This window comes from Lissotriton vulgaris, chromosome 4_1 (genome assembly GCF_964263255.1).
Source record: "Lissotriton vulgaris chromosome 4_1, aLisVul1.2, whole genome shotgun sequence".
Lineage (NCBI taxonomy): Eukaryota > Metazoa > Chordata > Amphibia > Caudata > Salamandridae > Lissotriton > Lissotriton vulgaris.
Genome location: NC_141691.1, coordinates 1,504,158,920 through 1,504,184,199, shown reverse-complemented (window position 1 = coordinate 1,504,184,199; position 25,280 = coordinate 1,504,158,920). Strand labels below are relative to the sequence as shown.

General features: G+C 42.1%; 1 protein-coding gene across 7 annotated transcripts in view; it reads left to right on the top strand.

Annotated features, from left to right (window-relative positions):
• Positions 1-25,280, top strand: part of RB1CC1 (RB1 inducible coiled-coil 1) — a 544,646-nt gene that overhangs the window by 225,918 nt on the left and 293,448 nt on the right. For all 7 annotated transcript variants that reach the window (XM_086965748.1, XM_086965743.1, XM_086965750.1 and 4 more), the window contains one exon: positions 8,320-8,423. In XM_086965748.1, coding sequence (XP_086821874.1) covers positions 8,320-8,423 — 104 coding nt within the window. The remainder of the gene's footprint in view (positions 1-8,319; positions 8,424-25,280) is intronic.

Below are 25,280 nucleotides of genomic sequence, written 5' to 3'. Positions count from 1 at the left end.
TAAGACTTGCCCAAGACAACTGGCAGTCAGCAATGCTGGTCTTACTAGATCTATCAGCTGCCTTTGACACCATCTCCCACATAACTCTAGAACAAAGGTTGTGGGAGATGCGAATCGGAGGCAAAGCCCTTAACTGGCTGAGAAACACCGTAAAAGATCGGACATCTGCTGTGCAAATAAGTACACAAGTTTCCCCGCATTTTGACGGTAGATAAGGGAGTCCCACAGGGATCAGTACTTAGTCCCATGCTTTTTAACCTTTAAGTTGCACCTTTGGTAAAGGTAATTGGATCAAATGGGTTTGATGTAGTTTCGTATGCAGATGATACGTAGTTGTTAATCATCCTTGGACCAAATTCAACAGACACTCGAATCAGATTCAAAGGCTGTTTGATTCTTATGTATGTAATACACATGTACAACTGCACTGAACTTATTTTGTTAAGTTATCCATAAAGCTTCCAACGGCTGACCACAGGTTCAGCACCTCAATCACTGTCGCAGTCAGTTGTATAGTCCTGTGCATCTACTTCCGGCCCTTGCAATTGTTTAGTGCTACTGGAATCCAGAGAAGATGAATTGCTTTAAATTGAAGGAGCACCAGAACCCCCGGTCGTATGGGTAATTGTAGGCCACCCTCTACTTTTTGTATATGCTATGTGGTCGGTTGGATACACAACACCTTGAGGAAGATCGTTCTGTCTTGGTTCCCTCCAATTCCAAACCCCATACTAGTTGAACATAAGCTTCCTCCTCATGCCTGCACACACAGACCTCAGCCCAGTCGTACCCAGTTCTAGATGGCGTCTTCTTTTGGTTTCTTTTCACATATTTTTTAGTCGCTTATACATTTTGTATATATTTAATTTCTTTTGATTGGTTGTTAAGTCTTTAATAAAAATGTTATATCTTTATATCAGAACATTGACACAGGTCATACAGTAAATATGCACCACAGCAATACTTACGAATTGAATGCTCCTGACTCTCACATACGAGAGAGGCACCTGGTGGCTGGAAATTGCCCTTATTGTATAAGGCGAACATGCATCATGATTGTGCCCATAGTAAACGGAGGCAGCAGACAGTGAACAAACGATAATTTGCTGACGTGGACTGAAAACTTCAAGTATTATTTTCATGTATAAAAATGTACTTGTTAGAATATTGAGCAAGCCACTGTATTTTCCGGAAAGTTGCTGAATAACTATGAAAATGTAAGTTTGGTCAGATATGTAAAGTTTATATTTCAAAATTCAAAAAATATATTTTTAAAAAATGGAAGGAGCACCAGAAATGAAACCGAAATAGCAAATTAAGTCCATTATCATTCTTTATTTGTTAATAGATTAAAATCAGCCAACGCGTTTCGTTCCTATCACTTTAGGAACTTCATCAGGGCTTTGTCAATCAAGTAGTGTATTCACAAAGTTATAGATAGTAGTTGTAGTGTTGCCAGGATATTCACCCAAACATCAGGGTTTCAGGTCAAGTCAATTCCTGAATACACTACTTGATGGACAAAGTCCTGATGAAGTTCCTAATGTGATAGGAATGAAACACGTTGGCTGATGGCTGATTTTAATCTATTTACAAATAAAGAATGCTAATGGACCTCATTTGCGATTTCGACTTCATTTATGGTGCACCTTCCATTTAAAGCAATTATTTTTGTTAACTTCTGTTTATATCAAATATATAGTTTGGTAATAACTGTATACATTCTCAAAAATACGCTGTAACAAAGTGATTGCCTTCGTACCTGAAAAATATGGCAATAAAATTTGTTATTAAACAAAAAAAGCTGTTTGTTACATATGAACACCTGGATGCAAACTAACCATCTTCATTCAGCTCAACACTAGTGAGATCGAAGTAATATTATTTGGAAAGGCACATGAACTCTGGTTAAATGACTGGTGGCCTGCAAGCCTTGGCCTCTGTCCTTCCCCAAAGCCCATGGTACAAAACCTTGGTGTAAAAATAAATTACAAATTGTCCATGAAGGACCAGGTAAATCATGTCGCGGCATATTGTGAATCATATGTAAAATCTTCCAATGGATTCCTTTGGAATCAAGGAACTCACTTGTTCATGGTTTAATAATAAGACGTCTAGACTATGGAATCGTGCTGATGGCCTTTTTCAATGATGAACTATATACCAGATGTTCAGGTGTTGCAGAACACCGCTGCCAGACTGGTGTTGAATCTTCCATTGCGGTCCCCATCTACGCCTAGTTTAAAAGCTGTACAAACGTGTTCGTTTCAAGATCTGCCTGATACATACGGTTATGTATTGAAATGGTTCAAGGTATCTTGCCAAGAAACCTAATTGGTATGTACCTAAAAAGAATCTCAGTTCGGGAACAAAACATTTACTTGCCTCTCTCAAGGTCTGTACCACCAGAAATGGTGGCACATCCTTTTCTCACTTAGCTCCTCTTTTCTGGAATGAGCTGCCTTTGCAACTTCGAACTATTGCAGTTCACAAACTTAAGAAAGAAGCTTAAAATCTGGCTGTTTTAATTTTTTTTGTCCCTCTTATGCTGTGAATAATTTCCCTCCATCCCTCCATGGAACCCGCTACAGCACCTTGAGACCCTCTGGGTGATATGTGCGCTTAACAAAACCTACTAATAATAATAATAGGGTGTGTGGGAGCTAAGAAGGGCTGTGCTGTCCAAAAGAAGACCATATCACTCTGGGTTATCCTCTGTTTCAAAAGATGTTACACCTTAGCAAAGAAGCAACCTCTTAAAGGCCTTAGGGCTTATTCTACTAGGGCGAAGGCAGCCAGCACGACCCTCCAGCGTGGTGTTCCCATTACTGATATCTGCCAAGCAGCCACGTGGGCATCTCTGCACACATTCGCCAGACACTATTGCCTGGATTCTCAGGTTCCCAGGGAGTGCCTGTGTGGCCGCTCTGTCTTGCAGGATTTCCTGCTTTTCTGCACTCCCACCTCCAGCGAAGATTTTGCTTGGGTATCTGTCAAATTTAAAGAATCTGTGGCTATATGTCTCTATAAGATGGACAGGTTACTTACCGTCGGTAATGCCTTATCTGGTAGGGACAAGATCTAGCCACAGATTTCTTACAGACCCACAGACCCACCCATCCTCCCCGGAATTGTTTTTAGTGGCAGGGCTGTTCCCTTCAGGGCCCTCGTTTTCTTTTTAACACACCATTATCAGTTACTTCATGGCTCTGCTCTTCTGGCTTAGAAAGCCATTTAAAGTTCGAACTTCAGCATGCCGCAGTGACAGTTATATTGACAATACAGACATGGCAACGGCGAACATGACTCTGCCGACATCGCTCAGTCGATTGGCGCCATCTACCGGCACGCAGGGGTCCTGCTATCAAAATCTTCCAGATCCAGCCTGACACCTGGAAGTTCAAAGGTAAGGAAGCTGCGGCTAGATCATGTTCCTACCAGATAAGTTGTTCCTGAAGGTAAGTAACTTTGTACTGCAATACCTAACCTTTTCTCTTGTCTCATTTCACTCCCATAAATCACAATGTCTCCATCTTTGTAACCATTTTTCTTTTCACCTGAATGTACTCATTCTAATAATTGCACCTAACTCTATTAACTTAATCTACCACTATAAACTGAAGGAAATACTTCATTTTTTTCAGAGCACGAGACCAACCATTAATCAACAAATTTACACCAAAATTGAAAAAACACTCTGTTAACCACTAACTTTCATGTATAGAGTAGCTTGCTTCCCGCAATAACGCACATTGAACGCCTTGTCAGTAGTAGTAAGGGCTGTATTAATGTAATTACAGTATAATACAACAAGCTCACGTGACCTCATGTGAATTTCAGAGATAAGAATGAATTTTAATGAAGAGATTGATCTTCCCAAAATGCTACTTGATTTCAAACATTTTGTGCTAGAGAAAAGTGAATTACCATTAACTATGCTTCTCCACTGTTGGTACCTTTGACAGGTTCAAATGCAATCCACTCTTCTCAGTGGTTGAACTTTGTTAGTGACAAGTACACTTTGAACCCTTTTAATGTGACATGGCCTCTTTGTAAAACATTTTAAAGATCATTCAATCACACACTTCTGTGAAAAGGTGAACAATATGTAGATTGGCTACCAAAAGAATATTTTTAAATTCGGTACAAAGAGTGTGCTTTCTTTGCTTTCTCATCCCTAAAAGAAAAGCAAAACACTAAGACTGATCTTGTACCTCAAAGTACTTAACTGCTACAATACCTCTAACCGCTTCAGGATGGCCACCTTGACAGAAGTCCTCCCTCTGTTACCTCAGAGAGACTATATGGGAATAATATGCTTAAAGGATTCCCATTTCAAATTCCACGACATCAGACAGGTACCTTAAATTTGTGGTAGGTGTTGTAAGAAAACATGTGTTTTTGCAGGTATCCCTCCCTTTTGGCCCCAATTTCGACTACTAGATGCTAGTTTCAGACTCTTAAAGTGCACTGTAGCTTGCTAACCAGGCCGCAGACTCCCTCCCTAATATATACTAACTAGGTGGAAGTATTACGAAGCTTAAGGGATCTGTATCGTGAGGAAGTCCTTCAACCCTGTGGGGCGTTACAAGATGCTGAAACATGTTGGTACAAGCAGACAGGGTAATGGAGTCTTAGGTTCTCACATATAACCCATTCAGAATGAGTTTTCAACCCTACTAAGAGAGACCCATAATAAATATATCGGCGGGTGTCCCCTTAGCCAGTTTAACTTTATTTGTTCTCTGCACTTGGGATCCCTAATTTGAAATATTTTTGTTTCAAAATCCTTTTACATAAATAGTAGCACCCCACCCTGAGCATTGGATTGTGCCAGGGTGTGTCAGCGGCCCTAGGAAGAAGCATGCCACTATATAGTGGGTGAAGACAATCTTAAACATCCATTCTGTTTTCCCTAATTGATTCAAGGGTTGCCAATTAGTTTGGTTATTTGTGGCTAGGAAACAAATTTGCCCTATCTTTTGTTTTTTCCCCCCTTTTCAAGGTCTCCTCCCTTGTGGATGTGTAGTTTAATCTAATTTTGTGTCCTTCTCATTATGTGAGTTATAGCTAATTTCCCTCCTGTCCTGGTGCCAGATGGGCGTGATATTTTCAAAGGTCTAGGGGAAGCCGGGGTCACAATTCAAAGGTGGCAGGGGCTATGATATGCTAAATCTCACCAGCCATCCTGCTGCAGGAGGTATAAACACTTTCCTCCAGAGCAGGCATTGTTTTTTACCACTGAGAGCGTGAGCTCTCTCCTACACGGGGGTCACAAACTCGTTTGTTTTGGCAGGCTAAACAATAGTACTCATTCAGCATACTAGAGGATTAGTAGGTTGCAGGAGGCACCTCTCAGGTGTTCTCTGGGCGCATGTCCTAATACATTTAGTACTAGCATCAATACAGATTTATTAAGACAAGGTGTTTGATACCAAACACCAGTATTTTCAGTGAAGTAGTCATGTAGCTGGGTAACTCGTGCTGTCCAGTGCCCAGTACATGTCTTAAGATGGCTTCCTTAAACACTTGCAATATCTAGTAATAGAACGATACACCATAGGGGCATATCTGCTCTTGCAGATATGTCCTCACATTTACTATAATGCATCCTGCCTTGGGACTCCAATGCCTGCTGTAGGGGTGACTTACATATAGTACATGCAGAGCACTTAGCATTGGCACAGGGTGATTGTGCCATGTCATGTTTTCAGAATAGTTTGCAACATTTCACTCAGCCTGCAATGGCGGTCTACTTGTAATTTGTGTGTAGGTCCCTTAGGGAGGCATGCGACATGCTGTAGCCCTTAGGGACCCTCTTTAGTACCCATGGTCTAGGTTCTAGGGGGTAACATATACTAGGGACTTATTGGTGTGCAAAAGTCATTGCCAATTGGGTTACAATTTGACTTTAACTTGTTTTATGGGACAGTGCACTAGCACAAATGTCTGGATATCAGGCCTTAGGGCTCTGTCAGTTTCGGAAACTGGCATGTTTTAGTAAACAATGGGGCAGAAAGGTGGGGGCAAGTGCAACAAAATTCCAGTTTCCTACAGAGGACAACAGTGGAACAATTAGAAGTTTATACTGGACAGATCATTTCTCGATAATTCCTGGCAAGTGACCATCACCACAGACATGTTTGTGGCAGGTTCAGGAGCGCCTATGGATGCCCTTATTGTAATGAGGTCAATGGTACCCTCAAGACGAATTCCACTAAATGAGCGGGCTGGAGCTTATGACTGTACGATTAGCCCTTCAAGCATTCTAAACAACACTTAGCGACAAAGTGGTCCTGGTTTATAAAGACATCTCCACCATGTACTATCTACAAAAACAGATGGTGAGGGAGCACATACACATACTCCACAACTTTCCAGGATAGCTAGATTCAACACTGGGTGATCATATACACTTACTAGTACAGAATCTCCTAGTAATGGACAACAACATAGCTGATCTGCTGAGTAGGGCGCATCAGGAAACTTAAGAATGGGAGATCAACTCTCATGTTCTAAACCTATTCGAAGGTAGGAAGGCCCCAAATGTGGGTCTGCTTGCCACTCACTTGAACATAAAATGCCAAATCTTTGCAGCTAGGTACCCACTACCAAGGTCTCTATGCAGTGGCCTTTGGATAAGTTAGTCAGGGATATTTGCTTGTGCTTTTTCCTGAATACGGCTGATTCCTTATGTTGTGCAGAAAATCAAAAATACATATATGATGCTAATTCTTGTTGTGCCAATATGCACACTCAACCTTTGCACTGTCTGTTGTTAGAGATGTCCATTCTTCCACAAGAAAACACTTGATCTTTGTATAGACTTCCTTATGGCACTCAACCTTGTGCAACTGAGGTCCTAAATGTGTTTTTTTTTTAACTCATCCTGACTTCTCTTTGCAAATCATAAAAGAAGCTAGAAAGCCTACTACTTAAATATGTTGAACAGAAAAATGAAATCTCTTTGTCCACTGTCAAAATCATTATATTGATGCCTTAATTGCACCTTGTTATGCTATCTGTTACACCTGCAAAGAGCAGGATTTGACAAGGTTTATTTAGCAGCAACTATTTCCACCAAAATGGAGAACACCAATCTTTTTTTAAAATCTAAGACATTAAGGCCTTTATGGAAGGTCTTAAAACTGTCATCCTTTCTAGATGATCACTTGTTCCTTCTCAGGACCTTAACATTGTCCTCACTAGGTTAATGGCGGCACACCTTGAGCCTCTGCAATCGTGTCCGCTACAGTTTGTCTTTAAGGTAGAATTTCTTGTAGTAATTACCTCTAAGATGACTTAGTGGGCTTCAAACTTAGCCAGTTGATGAATCCTTAGTACAGTTACATAATGACAGTGTTGTGCTACCCACAGTAGTTCCAAATTTTTTTTTACTTCATTGAACTACCACAGACTCAGTCGCAAGCAGAAAAAGTTGCATACATGACATCTGTCTGAGTGGCCATCATGTACTACCTTGACTGTACTCGATCCATTAGGAAAACTAAACAGTTATTTATTGCTTTTGCACAGCCCCATATTGACAGCTCCATCTTAAAGGCAGATGCAACAAGGAGGATTGGTAGATACGTTTAGCTTTAACCAGATACTTGCTGTACACAATATCAGTGATACATTTTATGCACATAAATGACTCCACAATGACGCTCTTAGTTAAAATTCAAATGGCAGACTAGGCTGTTAGGTGAAGTTTCATCCATACATTTTCTAAGCGCTACTGTGGGGATACTTACACTGATCAGGAACTACTAGTTGAGAAAAAAGTACTTTAACATTGTTCTACACATCTTCCACAGCTGCTCACAAGCCACTGCTGAAGTAATTTGTGTACTGCTTTTCAGTCTGTGCATAGCCTATGATCTACAACTGCACTGGATTCAAACGTTCTTGTAACTTTGCAGCCTGTAATATTGAGGTGGGTCTGTGTCCTGGTGCATTGTGGTTTTGAGGGCTGTTGCCACTAATCCTATTTAAACTGAAATTCCCCTCCCCTCCCCTCCCCTCCCGAAAAAAAGCAAAAAACTCAGACGCCTAAACCAGAAGACAGTAGTGTGCCCAACATGTGAATCTACAGCACTACAGGATGCACATCAGTTGTTTTAGGTAAGTAAAGTTTTCTATATTCCCTTGGTTCGAACCAATAGATCATTTAAAGGAGCCGGTCATTGGTATCAGTTTGTAGTACCCTATGACTGATGCAAAGCCTCATTTAAAATTTTTACCATATTTAAGTAATGCTGTCAGTAGTAATTGCCGAATCAATGCGTAAATTAAAATACTTTCTCATTTACACAGACTCGAAAGCCTCGAAAGTTTGACAGTGAGCTTCCAGATATCTCGTTAGCAGACTTGCAGTTTCTGCAGTCTCTTTGTCCTCCAGAAGTGCAGCTATTCCTCAGGTAAATTTTATATTATTGCAATTAAAAGATTGCAGGAGCTTTTCTGCCTTTTTATTTGCACCCAGTGATAAAAAGAGAAATCGTTTTTAATTGACCTAATCAAAATAAACTGTTCAAGATATTGCTCATCACAGATACCGTTCTCTTTTTCCAGAAATAGGAGTTACAAACACATTTAATCTTTGTGCAGGCTCAATAATTGTTGACAATGGTGCACTGTTTAATTTCCTCAAAAATGTTTGCTAGTGTTTTTTCAAACTGGATTGATTAATTGAGCTAATCAAATGCACGTTGATAATAATTTGTAAACCTCACTTTTATTCAGGTTGTCACCATATAACACTTTTGTTAATAATTATATTTATTTTGTATGTAAATGCTTCTAAAGAAAATATTGCAATACAATCCTTTTTAAAGTTACGTCCTGTACAGTTGGACAGAAACATTTGATTAATAATAATTAATGCCAACTCCAATTTTTGTTGTAGTCAGTGTTCCTTAAACATAGTTATTGGGAAGTTTTGTTCCAAACCAGGCCCTTGACATTATAATCGTTATGGTGACTTGAAATCCTTTTATTTCCAGTTCTCTTTAGTTCCAAAAGTGAGACTAGATTCTAGCTGCATATCAGATGATCTCCCCGAGTGCATATTTTTCATTGTTTTCAATGAAGACTATAGTGTCCCAATCATTTATATGGTTTTTAAAATAGTAATTATTATATTAATTGATACTATTGCCTTCTGGTAAGATTGATAATGGGTGTTAATATTACCCAATGTAATGGCTTTTGTCTCCCAATCACCCCTTTTTCTCCTCACTCACACTCACTCCTACCCCTCCTTTCCTAATGGAATGGAATTGCTTAGTAGCAGTGCTCATACTGGACTGATAATGCTTGCACAACAAAACAACTCTTTTGATCTTGTCTTATTTTGAAATTCAGGGAGGCTTTATGGGCTTCTATCCATCAGTAAATTATTTGTGCGAATTGTTCATTTTTTCCAATTTTCATTTTCTCTTAGTTGATGTTTACAAGCATACAATTCATAAACAAGTAAAGGTCCTGTATCTGTTGAGTGGATGGATACTCTCAACTCTCAGGGGCCTCAGGGGGATAGGAAGCAGGCCGCCCCTCACTCAAAATTCCACTCAACAACAATAGCCTGCCCCTTTTACTTTCTGTGGTTAAAAAACCCAAGTACTCTTTAATTTGATCAGACAGAGGATATAATAAAGCCTTCTGTCTGAATGTGCTGCATTCTGTCACAAGCTAAATAAACTATCGCACCTATATATGTGTGTCTCATAGGTCCACCACCGATCTAGCACCTCCCTGTGTACTCCAAATGTGAAGAAAAAGGGGGAGGGGAGGTTGACGGTGCCTCACGGTAGCAACACCAAGGGGAGGATCTGACAGACTGGTACTCGCCTGATTCCTCACTTCTCATCATCAGCTACCGTCAACCCAAAATGAAAGGGGGATTTGATGCTACAAAAGGGAGCGATCGAGATGGCCCCTCATTTGCAAAGAGGAACCGGGTTTTATTCAAGATTTTTTCTGATTAAGAAAAAATCAGGAGAATGGTGCCCCATTCTCGATCTTCACTCCCTCAACAAATACTTTATAAAGTTATCCTTCCGGATGTTAACGCTTCAAGAAATCCTTCAACTCCTTTCTGCGGGGATCACATGGCCACCCTCGATCTCCAGAACGCGTATTTCCACATACCAGTACTGCCCAGACACAGAAAATTCTTGCGGTTCAGAGTGGCTGGCAGGCACTTCCTATTAAAAGTCTTTCCTTTTGGACTACATTCCGCACCCCGTGTGTTTACCAAGGTCCTAGCACCGGTGGCTGCACACCTTCGTCTGGAGGAAATCTATATTTTTCCATATCTAGACGTCTGCCTTATCAAGGCGAATTCTTTCACAGTTGCAAACGCCCACATTCAGAGATGTTTGTCCCTCTTCCAATCTCTGGGTCTCTCCATCAATCTCGACAAGTCTCATCTCGTCCCATCGCAAAGAAAAACGTTCTTGGGAGCCACGTTAGACACTCAACTGACTGGGAGTTTCCAATGTCCTGGAGGATTCCCTCAGCAGGTCAACAGTGTCCAAACACGAGTAGGAGCTTCATCAACCAACGTTGGATCGAATTTTTCACGAGTGGGGTCGTCCCGATCTAGACCTGTTTGCGACCAGTCAGAACCGCAAATGCTCATTCTTCGCAAGTTGGCTTCCCCACAGGGAGTCACGCAGGAATTGGTTTTCGATGAATTGGTTTCAGATCTATGCTAACGCCTTTCCTCTGATACCGTTGGTTCCCAGGGTTCTCCGGAAAATGAAGAGAGAACCTGGTCTCCTAATACTCATTGCTCCCAGGTGGCCTCGCCAGTTCTGGTTTACCGAACTCCTCCATCTCTTCGAGTGTGATCCCATTCAATTTCAACCAATACCGCACCTGCTGTCCATCCAGGATGGACAGATGTGCCATCCGGACCCTGCATCTCTGAAATTAGCCGCCTGGCCCCTGAACACCTTGAATTTGCTCATTTGAATATTCCTGCAGACTGTAAAGAAGTCTTGGCCAATGCCAGTGTGCCTTCTACTATTAAGACGTACAGACTTAAATGAAAAGATTTTGCATGTGGTGTCAAACTGCCATTATCCATCCAATCCATGTAAAACCGGAACAGATTCTACCATTCTTTTTACACTTGGCAAAATCATGCTTTTCCCATTCTACGCTTAAGGTATTTTTAGCGGCTATTTCAAGATTTCGGCAAGATGGTTCCAGCTCTCTGTACTCAGCCAGGATTATTCAACAGTTCTTCAAAGGATTGTTTCGATTTTTTCCTCCCATCCGTCGCCCACCTCCATCCTGGCATCTTAACGTGGTGCTTGCGCAACTTATGCGACACCCCTTCGAACCTATCCATAGAGTGGATTTGAAATTCCTATCTTGGAAAGTGTCTCTGCTATTAGCTTTAACATCAGCTACGCGGGTTAGTGACATTCAAGCCTTCACTATTAATCCACCTTTCCTTCAATTCATTTCAAATTCAGTAGTGCTACGCACTAGCACCAGTTTTATGCCTAAAGTACCTTCGGACTTCCATCTAAACAAACCGATAATTTTAAAAACGTTCTTCCCTAATCCTCAATCACCTGCGGAAAGGACTTTGCATACCCTTGACATCAAGAGATGTCTTAAGTTCTATTTACAACGGACTTCTTCAATCTGTAAATCTGACCAGCTATTTGTGGCCTATGGTAGGATACGACAAGGACACTCAGTATCCAAGCAGACCATAGCTCTTTTGATTTCTTCTGCAATTTGTTTCTGTCATCAGCATGCAGGAAGACCATTGCAAACAACTCCAAGAGCACATTTTACTAGAGCAATCTCCTCTTCCACTACTCTTTTTGCTGGTGTTCCTCTTCATCAAATCTGCAGAGCGGCAACATGGTCCAGGAGGCACACTTTTACCAAGCACTACTGTTTGGAAGCTGCTAGTAATGCAGATACATCTGTGGGACAAGCGGTTCTCCGTAATCTTATTAAATAAGGTGAGCCTCTGTTCTTCCCTCCTCCTCTTTACTGTTTCCCAAACGCATATCTGCTATTCTTGTTTACTTACATAAACATTGCTATATATATCTATATATATATATATATATATATATATATAGATAGATAGATAGATAGATATATTAGATAGATAGATAGATAGATAGATATGTTTTAGATCCTTGGTACATATGCTTGTTACAATTAGGATCTAACGAGCATTATTGTGGATATACTGCTTTCTACTCTGATTCAGGCATGTGAATCTATGAAAGATACCCCAATACTGGAGAAGAACAATAGTTACTTACCTGTAATTTGTGGTTCTCCAGTATTGGTATCTTTCATAGATTCCCATGCAACCCACCCACCTGCCCTCAGAGGCTCGTTTATGCTCTTTTTTCGCTGTGTTCACTATTGTGCTAGAAAATCTGAGCGCCTCAGCCTCTAGGGAGAACATTCTGGAGAGTGCTGTGTCCTGATTAGCTGCAGTTTGGACTGTATATAATGACTTGGATAAGTCATAAATGTGGAAGTTTTTTCCTTTTAGCTTCTGGCTATTTTACTTCCTGGTTCCATGTTACCCATGTTGGGGTTATTTATGGCATAATTATAGATTTTTCTATGTACAGTGGGACTCCCACTCCGACGACGGGGAATGATTGAGGCATGTGAATCTATGAAAGATACCAATACTGGAGAACCACAGATTACAGGTAAGTAACTATTATTCTTATGCATTTATGTCTTTTCTGCTGCGTGACACAGGTATGAAAACGTGTGTATCTGCAACACAGTTACGTTTTTAAGATAAAGGGCAACGGTCAATTTGACTCTGCTCCTCCACGACGTTCAACTCGTGCAGCGCTATCGCAGTGGCATCTCCCGAGCGGTGGAAATGGATCATTACATTTCCAGAACTGAATGTGGGCTCTTTGTAACATTTCACTGCAAAGATACTACAGGCTGCCAATCACAGTCGTCGTGTCTCGCGTTACAGTCACTCCCTATCACCGGGATGCTGGGTGTTCAGCCATGACTTTCATCAAGCAAAACACTGCTTCCTGGGACTTGAAGTCTTTTTTTTTTACCAAGTGGGCTAATGTACTGGAAAATAACGTTTTGCAAGAGGAAAGCACAGGACAGAAAAAGTTGTGGCATTTAGTTATCTGTTCTGTTTGTCTTACTTCAACAGATAACATTTACGGAAACTATAAAGTGGCTGATGAACCCCTTCACTGCCTAGTTCAGTATATTTACATTTAATAAAATGCATTTTGGTTGATTCTGAAGCAACACTACACCTGTAGCACCGCTCTTGAGTTATAAAGTTAAACAATGAGGAGTTTTGGACGAGAAACCAGGACCACTGTCGAAATCCCAGTCAGCCCAATGAAATGCATAGCAGAAAGGATTACGGTAAAAACTAAATTGGCATTCAGTTTGAATCGTGGGTCTTACATAGGATGCAAATAAGTGCTTGATGTGCTGTGCTCTGCTGCCCTCATGTTTAAGACCCGATACATGCCATTGGAAGGCTGCCATTAGATGGAATAGTTGGAAAAACTTCCCAAGCTTAAAAAACTGGTGAAACGAAGGCGCTCCCGCCCCTTCCTCCGAGGTGTCGCTTGGAGGGGGTCTCTGCTCAGATTTAAAACAAAAATACAACTGAAATTTAAATTGACAAGTGCGTTCGGGTGCCTTGTATCTCTGTAAACATAAGTTAGCTCTTGTCTAAATGTAAACGGGGGCTGTAAGGGGCCTCATTTTTATCTATAGAGGTCTGAGGGCATAAAGGCGCGTTCTATTTAGTCGACCATCAATATACATACACATCCAAAAAGGGTACACCACATGGTGCCTCGATGAGCACAGCAAGTCTAGAAGCAGCTAAACTACCCATGCAGAAATCTACAGGCGTCAAAATTGGTTCCTTGCTGGAAGGAAAAACGTATATAAAATTCACTTCACAACAAGACTACAACTGAATATTAAGAATATTAAGACTCAATGAGCCTCTTGCACTTTATCAGAAACAGGGCGTGCTGTTTATCAACAATGGCAGTGGAGACGAGTAAACGATAAATCTAACAGACTGCTTTTACATGACAAAGACCGACGGCCTAATAAGAGTCGGTAGAGCTGTAAGAGGCTACGAATGAAGTTGTTTACTTGTACAGGAGGTGCATTTTGCCCACAAGACGACACCTTGGAAGAGTGACAGCCCTCGTTTGTACACAACTAAAGACCAAGTTCTTTTCCCAGATGGTAAAGCACAGGGAGGGCGAGAACATACAAGAAGTTGCAGATTTCTGGGCTTCTTTGCAGGCTTCATGGGCTGAGGTGTAGGATCAGCTGGGAGCTCACACAGGGCTGTCTGGCGCCCCTTAGTGCCTAGCTCAAGCTCAGAGAAAGTGAAGCAGACACTCCGAGGAGCAGTATTTTTTCCACATTGCGTAAAGTTTTGTGTCTCCCCAGAGCTCCGCCTAGCACCAAGAGAAACAGGAGGCAGAGATGGGCAGGCAGCAGCTGAGGCCTAGGAGGGGCAGGCAAACTGTCCCTCCACCAACAAGTTTTCCAGAATGTGACACAGGTCATTATTATGGGACACCGGTCACAACTGGGCAAACACGCATTTTAAGAGAAGCAATTAAATACTGAACACTGAATTATGCAGAGTCTAGGCTTTTGCTAAGAACCATGTCTTGGAGGGGTAGCAGGTATCGCCACCTGTCCCATGGAAAGACAGCCTAACATGCTCGTCAGTGGCGAGTGACTGACAAAATGGTTCCTCTTTCGCACTCCGAGTACAGCACCATCCATGAGTGCATAGGGTTCCGGCCGCCACCCAGGCATTCCAATGACCCCCTGTTTATCGACAACCTTTGGTGTATGTTTACCTTTAGCCTTTCTGTGCTCGTGAATGCCTCCACCTCCTCTAGCAAGATTAGTAGCCCTGATCCCTGCAAGAGGAAGGGTGCCTTGTTTGGAAAACAAAAATTGCCCTTTCCGATGGCCTGGCTTCCCTGCGCAGCAGGCAGCATTATAAACACAGTGGGTCCACAGGGGGTGAGACAGGGGTGTTGGGGTCCGTGCTTCGATGGAGAATGAAAATACTGCACCCTAAAAGCCCACAACCCCATACAACTAGACAGCGGGAGGAAATGAGACACGCCAACATGTTATCTCCTGATTTCCGTGTTAAAGAATACGGCTTCTCTTCGGCTGCATCGTTTAGAGGCACTGTCTGTTAACGCACTTGGCTTGGTTTTTTTTTGGTGGGGGGTGGGGTCGTCTCACCATTACCAAGAACCTATCACCCATAACCATAAGCAGGATGTAGGAGGGATGTTGGAAAAGTGTGAACAAAGGAGGCGATGATGCACACAGGAGAACAGTTTGTAAACCTTCTGGGGAGGAGGAAATGATTGTTCTTTACTTTCCTTGACCTCCGTTCACTCAAAAGATTTTAAAGTCCCACGTCTGTAAATCAAATAAAGCATACTCAGCTCCCAGATACCACGCTACGGGGTAAGAATTGCTAGTGTCGTGAAATAAAATAACCAACAAGGCAGAACATTAAAAGTCAGCGGTAGCTAGAGACTGTGAAAGCAGGGAAAGGAGGGAAACTGGACACTGTAGAGTACCGTCTGGGATAAGGTGGTTGATACAAAGAATAACAAGCTCTTAAAATAAAAAAATATTTCGAACGTGGAGGCAAAATTAGCTATCAAATAAGTTGTAGGCAATTACAAGTAGTCATGTGAAGGTGATTAGTATCACTAGAGAAGGGCACGCGTGGCGAGAAGCTGGAGGCACTCTCGCTTAGAAGGAGAAATCAGATAAAGCAAGTTACAGCAAGGCTGTGAGCGCACGAGGGGGAAGGTCCGCGGCTGCCTCTGTAGCCATATTCCTGGGCATCCAGCTCTTGCCCGAGGCTCCCCTGGCACTGGCGTGCTGGTAGCTTCTCCTGCTCCCTCCACCAAGGCATAGACGGACACACTCACACCAGGGACCCGCTCCCCGGGCTGTACCATCGCTTAGCAGCCTCTCCAGGTGTTTGAGGATCCCGCAGAAGTTAGGCAGGCTGCTCATGAGCTTCTTGTCGTTCATCAGCTGTTTCAGATAGTCCGACATCGGTTTCGGCTTCTCCCACCATATTCCAAGCCACAAAGGGAAAACCAAAAACAAAACCAGCAGCTGTGTCTCTGAGAGAGACAGAGGGAAGGGTCTGCTCGGGGAGAGAGACAGAGGGAAAGGGAAACAAATAGTGCTTCCCCAGTAATTAAAGGCCATAGTCTAACGCCGCCTGTAAAAAATCCAATCCCGATGAGCGGTACCAAAAGGTGACCGGGTGGCAACAAGAAGGGATTGAAATGCCTCTAGTGCAATCATTGCACTGCCTTTTGCATAATTCGTGACGTCAAACGATGCGCACAAATGAAAACTGAAGGCGGAGCTGGGACATGGCTTCAGAATCCGTATTAATTCCAAGAAACCCTCTGCATGGCGAGAAAAGCGCATGCGCTGCTTTCCCCAGGCCGAGACCTAAAAAGACAATCACCTGTATTGAAAGACTTCAAACCTTTCACTGCTTTTTGTTGAGCCTTCTTGATCGGGACATCTTCACGTTGACAGTTTTGTCGAACACTTCATGACTGATCTTGAGAATGCACCAAGGACTCCAGTATGGAAAGAACCCCTTGTCACGTCTGTCCTCTATGTCATGTGAAATACATGTGGTCTGACTGACACAAAGTGTGCAGCTTGTGCCTTTCCCCTGAGAGCAAGGAGTCCATCTGTGAGGTTTGCCTCTTGTTCCATTGTAAAGAGACTCTAAAACATCAATGAGACAGATGCAGAGTGCATTACAAAATGCTGAGCGAAAATCTCACAAATTCAACTGATAACTTTGTATCCAAGATATTTGAGATACACACCTCTAGGAGGAAGCCTGTTCATCAACCAGTCAGTTCCAGCAAGAAGAGCCTGAGGCCTTCTCACCTAAAATCTCTGATGTCGAGGCAGTGATAGAAGTCATTGAAACATCACAGCAACAGCATGCGCCAAAAACAAAGTTGACGTCTTGTGCTTCAGTGGTGTACTAATGTCAGTCTTGAGGCCTAACTCAATTGGCTATGAAGCCAGAACACTGCTCCTGCTGCAGTCAGGCGTGTAGCCCAGAGCAATGGCTTAAGCAGCTAAAAATGTAGAGGCAGGCTCACCCAAATATAGACTCTGCGTTGAGTAATCCAAAGGGCACTGACCCTGACCATGCTCCGGTAACACCAAAGAGCGCTGAGAAAACATTAAAGCCCTAGAAGTCTCATCAAGTCTGAAATGATATCCACCTTTGAGGCTGAAACCCTCAACACCTCGCAAGCTGTCGAGTCGAAGCCAAAGACTGCCACTTCGACCCCACAAAAAGATTGCGAAGGACACAGAGAAGAAGACGGATAAGGTAAGACACCATACGCATCTATTGGGACGAAGGGCCACGATAATAAAGCACAGCCTAAGGGAGCCCAGACGCCAAAGAAAATCCAAAGAACCCCACGGAACCCTACCAAGGGAAGCCAACGAGTAAACCTCGCCTAAGGCCCCGAAAACAAGGGTCGAATACAAACTGCTTAAGGGAACTACACCATCCTCAAAGCCAGAGGCAGATGCGACCCAAAAAAGAAAATCTCCTGTCTCCAACACTGAGAGAGTCCTTGAGGTCGAAAAGTAAAGGAAACTGCTTGAAGCTGAAATGGCGACGCTCCTCCTGGAAAAAAAAGGTGTTCAACGCTTCACTCAAAGAATTCCGTATTCCAAAGATTCCATTCGCCAACTGAAGACAATGTCAACACCAAAAGGGCGGAAGACGACAAAGGGAAAGGGAAGGAGATCCTCGAGTCACCTCCAACCCCCGAACCACGCAATGACGACCTCGAGGAGTACATTGATGCACCTGAAGAGGAAGAAGCCTCTGAAACTTTCAAAGATCAATGGAATGACCTCAACACAGAAAGCCCATAGGAGGAGATATGCTGTTATCCCTCAAAGGCTTCTCCACCAGATGACATAGCCTTCTACAAAGGTCTAGTGAAGAGAGCAGTTGACACTTTTGGGGTCACAGTCGAAGAAGAAAAAGGGGACACATGCTTCCTCTTAAAAACACTAGCCCCAGCCAACAAGGGCATACAATATCTACCAATGCTACAAACATCCTGGATCAAGGCAAAGAAGCCTTTAAAGAGCCTTCCTCACACTAAGGGGTAACACCAAGGGTCGAAAAGAAGTACAAACCCTCTTCCGAGGACCCTAAGTATATCCAGGGATATACAGTGCCTGACTCCATCATTGTCACTACGGCCAGGAAAAGAGCAAATGCCCTCTCTAACAGTGGACCACCTCCAGAGAAGGAAAGCAAACAGATGGAAATGGTAAGCAGAAAAATGGAAAAAGAGGCAGCGACGATAAAGCTCATCGCAAACTTAAATGCCCTGCTGTACAGGTACGGTCACCAACAATGGGATTACATCGAGACGCTCATTAACACGCTGCTGGAAGTGGACAAGACATAGGGAAAAGCTATCATCCAAGAAGGCAAAAACCTAGCAAACACATGCCTTAAATCAGCACTCAACTCAGCAGACCCTGCCAGCAGACAGATGTGCACAGGCACCACACTAAGAAGGAATGCCTGGCTCAGAATACCAGAATTTAAACAAGAGGTGCAAATAGCCATCATTAACAGACCGTTTACAGGGGAGGCACTATTTGGAAAGGACGTAGATGAATCTCTCCAGCAAATTAAACAAGACAGGCGAAACGGCAAGAGCCATTGGAGTCCTGCAACAAAGAGGTACCTTTAAAAGAGGACAGTTTAACGGAAGAAAACCCACAGGAAGAGGAGCCTTTGTTCAAGGACAACAAACGTCTCATCAACAACAGGGCCAAGGGAATGGTCAACAAACAAACCAACAAGCAAGGTACCAAAACTGGCATCAACAGCCAAAACAGTCCTTTCGAGGAATAGGCAGAGGCAGAGACCAACCCCTAGAGGAAGAGGAAATGGCTTAAATTGACTCCTGCACAGAAAAAGACCAGTGGAAGGCAGGATATCACAATACCTACAGCAGTGGCGAAGAATCACCACAGACAATTGGATATTACATTTGGTAAAATACAGGTATTGCATAGAACTGACAAAGGCCACCAGCAAACCCCCCATTGGATAATGAAGTTCCTCAAATCAGAAATCATACAGTTAAATTCAGAAATCAAGGAGCTTCTTCAAAAACAAGCAATAGAAATGTTACCGAGGCAAGACCTTTTCAAAGGAAACAACTCACTATATTTCCTAGTTCCCAAACAAGACCTCTCCTTAATGCCATTCCTGGTTCATAAACAAATTCATTTTGACGCCACATTTCAAAATGGCTACACTCCAAGAAATAATACTGCAAATTCAAAGGGGAGATTACATGGCATCAATAAGATCTCAAGGACGCCTATTTACACATACATATGAATAAGAATCACCAGAAATATCTCCGGTTCCTACAAAGGAACCAGTTCAAAGTGCTCCCTTTCGGAATAAAATCAGCACCACGTGTCTTCACCAAGCCAACAATCTAAATGTACATGTTTATTTATTTATTGACTAAGTATGTTTTCTAAATGATTTTTACTATAAAAATTCAAATTATGTTTATGTGTGATTATATATACATCTATATAAATATGTCTTTCCTTATGTAGATTCAAAGTGCTGGGATTTTATTATTGTCATTGTAAAGCCTAAAGAAGGGGATTGGACCTGCTGTTACCACCGAAACGCGTCGTTTCTTGGTCGTTTTTAAGAAAGAATTTTCTATTTTGTGATTATGGAATCAGAATGTACTGTTTAACAAAATTCCATCCTAAATCAAAATTTGAGGATGATATCCTAACGCTGATTTTCATAATTAATGTGCACTTTGTTTTTAATCCAAAAAAAATCTTTTTAGGGCTCGCCTGCTGTGCGCATGCGCATAGCTGGCGAAGCTCTATAGGGGCTTAAACAGCGTTTAACCAATCACAATTTCACTGGCGATTCCACGCAGTGCATGTGCTTTTTAGATCATTGCGCAAGCGCAAGCCCTAAAAAGCGCGTGCACAATGCCACCAGCCGCCTGCCTGCCTGCCTCGCATTACCACATCAAAGGCAGCCCAGCCTCCCTCCCACAAGCTTGTCAGCGTGCGCTCTGCATTTCTCCTCCCAGCGCAGTTGTCATCCCCTAATTATTCACGGCCGGCCGTACTTTCAGTTTCACGGCCGCCAGTATATCCTTTGGGCTTTGTTTACGCATTTGCGTTTTACCTTTACATGCATTTGACATATTTATAGTTGCATTACATTTTATATTTATTTCGAGATTTAGCCATAGGTAGACTAAAATGATTTTTCCTGACACACACAATTTACAGTGAAGTGCTGGAGCCATGACTGAAACCTAGGTCCCCAGGTTCCTTAATAGTTACATTTGCCACTAAACCATATCTAATGAAGCATTTAGTTGTATTCTTGTGTTGAAATTATTTTTTATTAAGTTTCATGAAAATGTCGATGCGAATGATTTGTGGAAAAAAAAACGTTTTTTACCTGCTGGCTGGAATCGTCTCTTTTTTTCCTGTTCTTTGCGTTTGGGCTATATTTTAGTACACTTGCTCCCTAAAGTGCTTGAAATTATAAATGCCATTTCTGTTGGGTTCCCGAGGTTCCCTCGAGGTCTGTTTAATCTGTAACTCCGCCCGACGCGCTCCTCAGCATCCTGCTGGAGTGACCTCCTTTCAACTCTTCTTTGGCAGCTGCACTGTAGAGGGATGATGTGCCAGCATCCTCTGATTGTCATCAGACCGACCCGACCCGTGCTGCCCCTCCCCCCGCATCCTACTACAACTGTGGTGCCCTTTTGTACTCTAACCAACTGCGCTCTGCTGTGGGTGGTTTTGTTGAATATCTTCAGTTATCTCATTTGGTGCGTAGAATACTGCTAAATAGGAAATGACACGTTAGGCCTAGCAATTAACTTTGAAAACTGCTTTTTGTAGACTTTCGCTGTTCTTGCACCACGTTTGCTCTTTCCAAAGGAACCGAAGTTTAAACTATATGGTTACATATTTAGCATGTCCAAATTGATCCTTTTTCCACTGAAAGGCAGGCTTTCGTGTTTTCCGATTGAGCTTCTCAACCCTAGTTCAAAGAACAGTGACAAAACTGCTCAGCTATTGCCATTACAAATTAAATAAATTATTTAAGTATTAATTATTTAAAAAAATTAAAAGCCATTGTTATTTGTAATATCAATAAATCTAAGTCACGTAAATACAAAACATGTTGCATTACAAATGCTATAGGTGTCACATTTGCGAAAGTTATAACTATTGACATTGTAAATGACAAAGCTATTAATTTAGCTATTTTAAAAAATAACACATAAATAAAAAAAATGTCATTTATAAGACCAATAGCTCACACTTTCCTAATTGCGAGCCCTATTGCATTTCCAATGCTTGTTTGGAATAGGTTACTGTACAATAACCTTGAATAAATTGTTGTGGTATTGTTTTTGAATGCTAGAGCGGATTGCTCTTTTTAATCAATTTTTATTGAATACACATTTATATGTTTGATTGATTGGCTAGTGTGAAAGGCTCCTGAGGTTTGAGTGAAAAGTAAGAATTGGGCCTGCGATTATTGTTTCCCAAAGGGATTAATTTTTTCAGACATTGTGTCAAGTTGGTGTCCTGTCCCTTTGGCAGAGTAGGACCCCTCTCTTTCGTTTTAAGTTCTCCAAGTGTCTAGCCACCTGGACATGATGGCGTCATGCATCCCACTTATTCCTCATGCACTCCTACATATGTGCCCCTTCCAGGAATGGCTTTCCTACAACTGGTCAGAGGCCGCAGGTAGTTGGGAGGATCTAGTGGTTGTTACGCACAGACTGCAAGCAGAAATACAGTGGCATACATCCAACTACATAAAACAAGGCAGACCTTTCAAAAATCCAACTCCTTCTGTGACAATCACAACCAATACATCCCTCAACAAATAAGGAGCACATTTCCTACAACTGAAGATACGAGCCTAGTGGAACGTCTTTGACTCCATAAAACACAAAAATTACCTGGAAATGAAAACAGTATTCCTAGCATTGAAAGCGTTCCAGAAACACTTCACAAGAGGACTGTCGTGATTCAAACAGGCCACCACCACCACAATATTTTACCTCTAAAAACAGGGGCATACGAAATCATTCCCTCTAAGCAAACTAGCACAACAGATCTGGCAATCTGCAATTTCTCAAAGGATCAATGAAATTAAAAATAAATGTAAATTAGATTATAACGTGCGCTAATACCCGGAAGTGTCTTGCAGCAATCTGCAAACTGTACAACTACCGGGAATATACAACACAACAGCAGATCTTCTGAGCAGGCAGAACAGCTGCTCACACTAGTGTGAAACACAAGACAATACATCTTGAAACGCTGGGGTACCCCAGAGATAGACCTGTCTGCTACAATAAAGAACAAGAAATGACAGTTCTCTGCCTCAAGGTTTCTTTACCACCTGTCAAGAGGGAATGCCCTGTCACTAGATTGTTCAGGGACATTTGCATACGCTTTTCCATAAATACCACTGATCCAAAGGGTTCTGGAAAAAACAAAACAACCTGGGGCAAACCTGATTCTCATTGCCCCACAATGGGCCAGACAAATATGGTACTCAAGTCTGCTAGAACTATCCAAAGGATGAATAATCCAACTCAGAGCAGACAAAGACCTACTAACAAAGCAACAGGGCCAAATCTTCCACCAGGAGCCAGCAGCAATACGCCTAGCGGCCTGGCACCTGAATACGTAGAGTTTGGTCAACTAAACCCGCTTCAGCGAACAATGGAAATTCTAAAGAAGCAAGAAAACAAACTACAGGACAATGCTATGCCGCAAAATGGAAGCGGTACACCACTTGCTGCACAGCAAACAACTGAATGGACTCAATCAACACACAAGAAACAGTGATCATATACCTAATTCACCTCCTAGACAGTCACGTCAACTACTCAAGCATAAAGGTACACCTCGCAGCCATCGTAGCCTACACCAAGGGAAAGTCATGCAAGAGCTTTTTCAGAAGACCTGTAATAAAAATGTTCCTAGAGGGGACCAAAAGAATGCTCCCCCAAGAACAGCTCCAACCCTCATATAGAGTTGAAATACAGTCCTCATGCAACTTATGACAGAACCATTTGAGCCCATGTATAAGGCAGACCTCAAACACATCACTTTAAAAACAGCATTTCTAATTGTCATTACGTCCTTACGAAGAATAAGTGAGCTACAAGCGTTAACCATACATGTAAATCCATAAAGACAAGGTTATCCTGAAAATTAACCCACCATTCTTGCCAAACATTGTATCCAAGTATCACTTGGATCAAAGTATTCTTCTTCCTGTCTTCTTCAAAAACCCGCAAACAAGAAGGGAAAGAAGTTTCAATACCGTGGATTTAAATGAGGGCTCTACTGTACTATCTACAGAGAACAGAGCAAACTCACAAAAGTAAACAGCTGTTTGTTGCCTACTCGCATACTAAAACGGGGACGCCTGTCACAAAGGTAGCAACTTCACGATGGATAGTCCAAACCATCCAACTATGCTATACCACCGCTGGGCAAAGACTAACTGTACAACAAAGAGCTCATTCAACTAGAAAGAAAGGAGCAACTCTTGCATTTATGGCCAATGTGTCCATAGACACTATAGGTGTAGTAGCAACATGGGCATCCCCACACACTTTCATCTAAAATTACTGTGTGGACATACAAATGAATGAGGAAGCACAAATAGGACAAAAGGTACTTGAACTTTCTCTTGAGTCTTTCTCTAACCACAGTCTCTCCAAGAAAGGAGAAACCGCTACGTAATCTGATGCATGGCATGTGAATCCAGAAAAGGATTCACACTGCAAAATTAAATGGTTACTTACCAGTAGGAGTAGTTTTGCAGCTTGAAGAGTTTTCTGTATTCACATGTGATCCACCCAGCCCCCCCTACAAGGAATACAAACAGTCATATCTAACAATTCTCTAAAGTACCATCAAAAGGACTATAAGACTAAAACACAGAAAGAAGGATCCGAAGATGGCTACCAGGCATAACAACCTCCAGGGCGCCTTCTGACATCACGCAAGGGACATATCTGGCACCAAATGATGGTCAACGATGCTCAGAAGAAAAGAAAAAAATACTTTTCAGGACCCAACCACTAGATGGAGGAATAATGCACAGCATGTGGATCCAGAAAACTCTTCCGCTGCAAAATTTGCTCCTACTGGTAAGTAACCATTTCGTTATTTCATGGCTGTGTTCAAATGAGGTAATTGCTTCTCAATCAGCAACCTTTGACCAAAATAGGTTTTAGCTATTCCATTTGGACAAGCAGGGCTATATGTATAGTTTGGCTGATTGGTTACTCCGTTTCAGATATGATGGATATCCCGTCCACCTTATTACAAGTGCATTATATCCTATGGCACTTGTAATAAGGTGGATGGCATATCTGTCACATTTGTGATGGAGTACCCCATCGGCCAAACTCTAAATCAAGCGTAGTCTGCAAACATAGTTCCAAAAGATTTTAACTAGATTACCTTCCTGCCCATGCCCACTCCATTGCTCTTCAAAAAATCTTGTTGAAACTTCAAGGAGCCTCTCCTGCACCTTTCCTCCTTTCCCCTTAACCTCTTTTATCCCTATGTTATAGTAATCAACAATCTCTAGGGTGCACCAGTCAGTTGGCACACGTTTCTCTATTTTGGCCACAGGTCGGCCTTCTCTCGCTTGCCCTAGGTGCTTCCTTTTCATCAGTCTTTGTTTTCTCTGAAGATTATTCAGCTTGGAAGGTGCTTTGTTTTCCGCTTCCTATTTAAACATTAATGAAATTGTATTTGTAGATCTATTGCATGTCTTGATCTTCTATTATGCAGTTTCATAGGCCACTTTCCTCCTGTTATTCAGCGTTGAGATGATTCATGAGTATTTGATTCTAACCAGTTATGTCTAATTGTGTCATCATGAATAACGCCTTAAGCCTTCATCATAAATATCTCCAATGTAGTAACGAAAATTGGCCTTACAAATTGCTGTAGCAGTCTTGTACATATCTGATAGGCACTGTTTATAGGTAGCATAGGCACAGGTAACCTATGTCAGTTGTTTGCTGTTTGATATTAAATAACATGTCTTG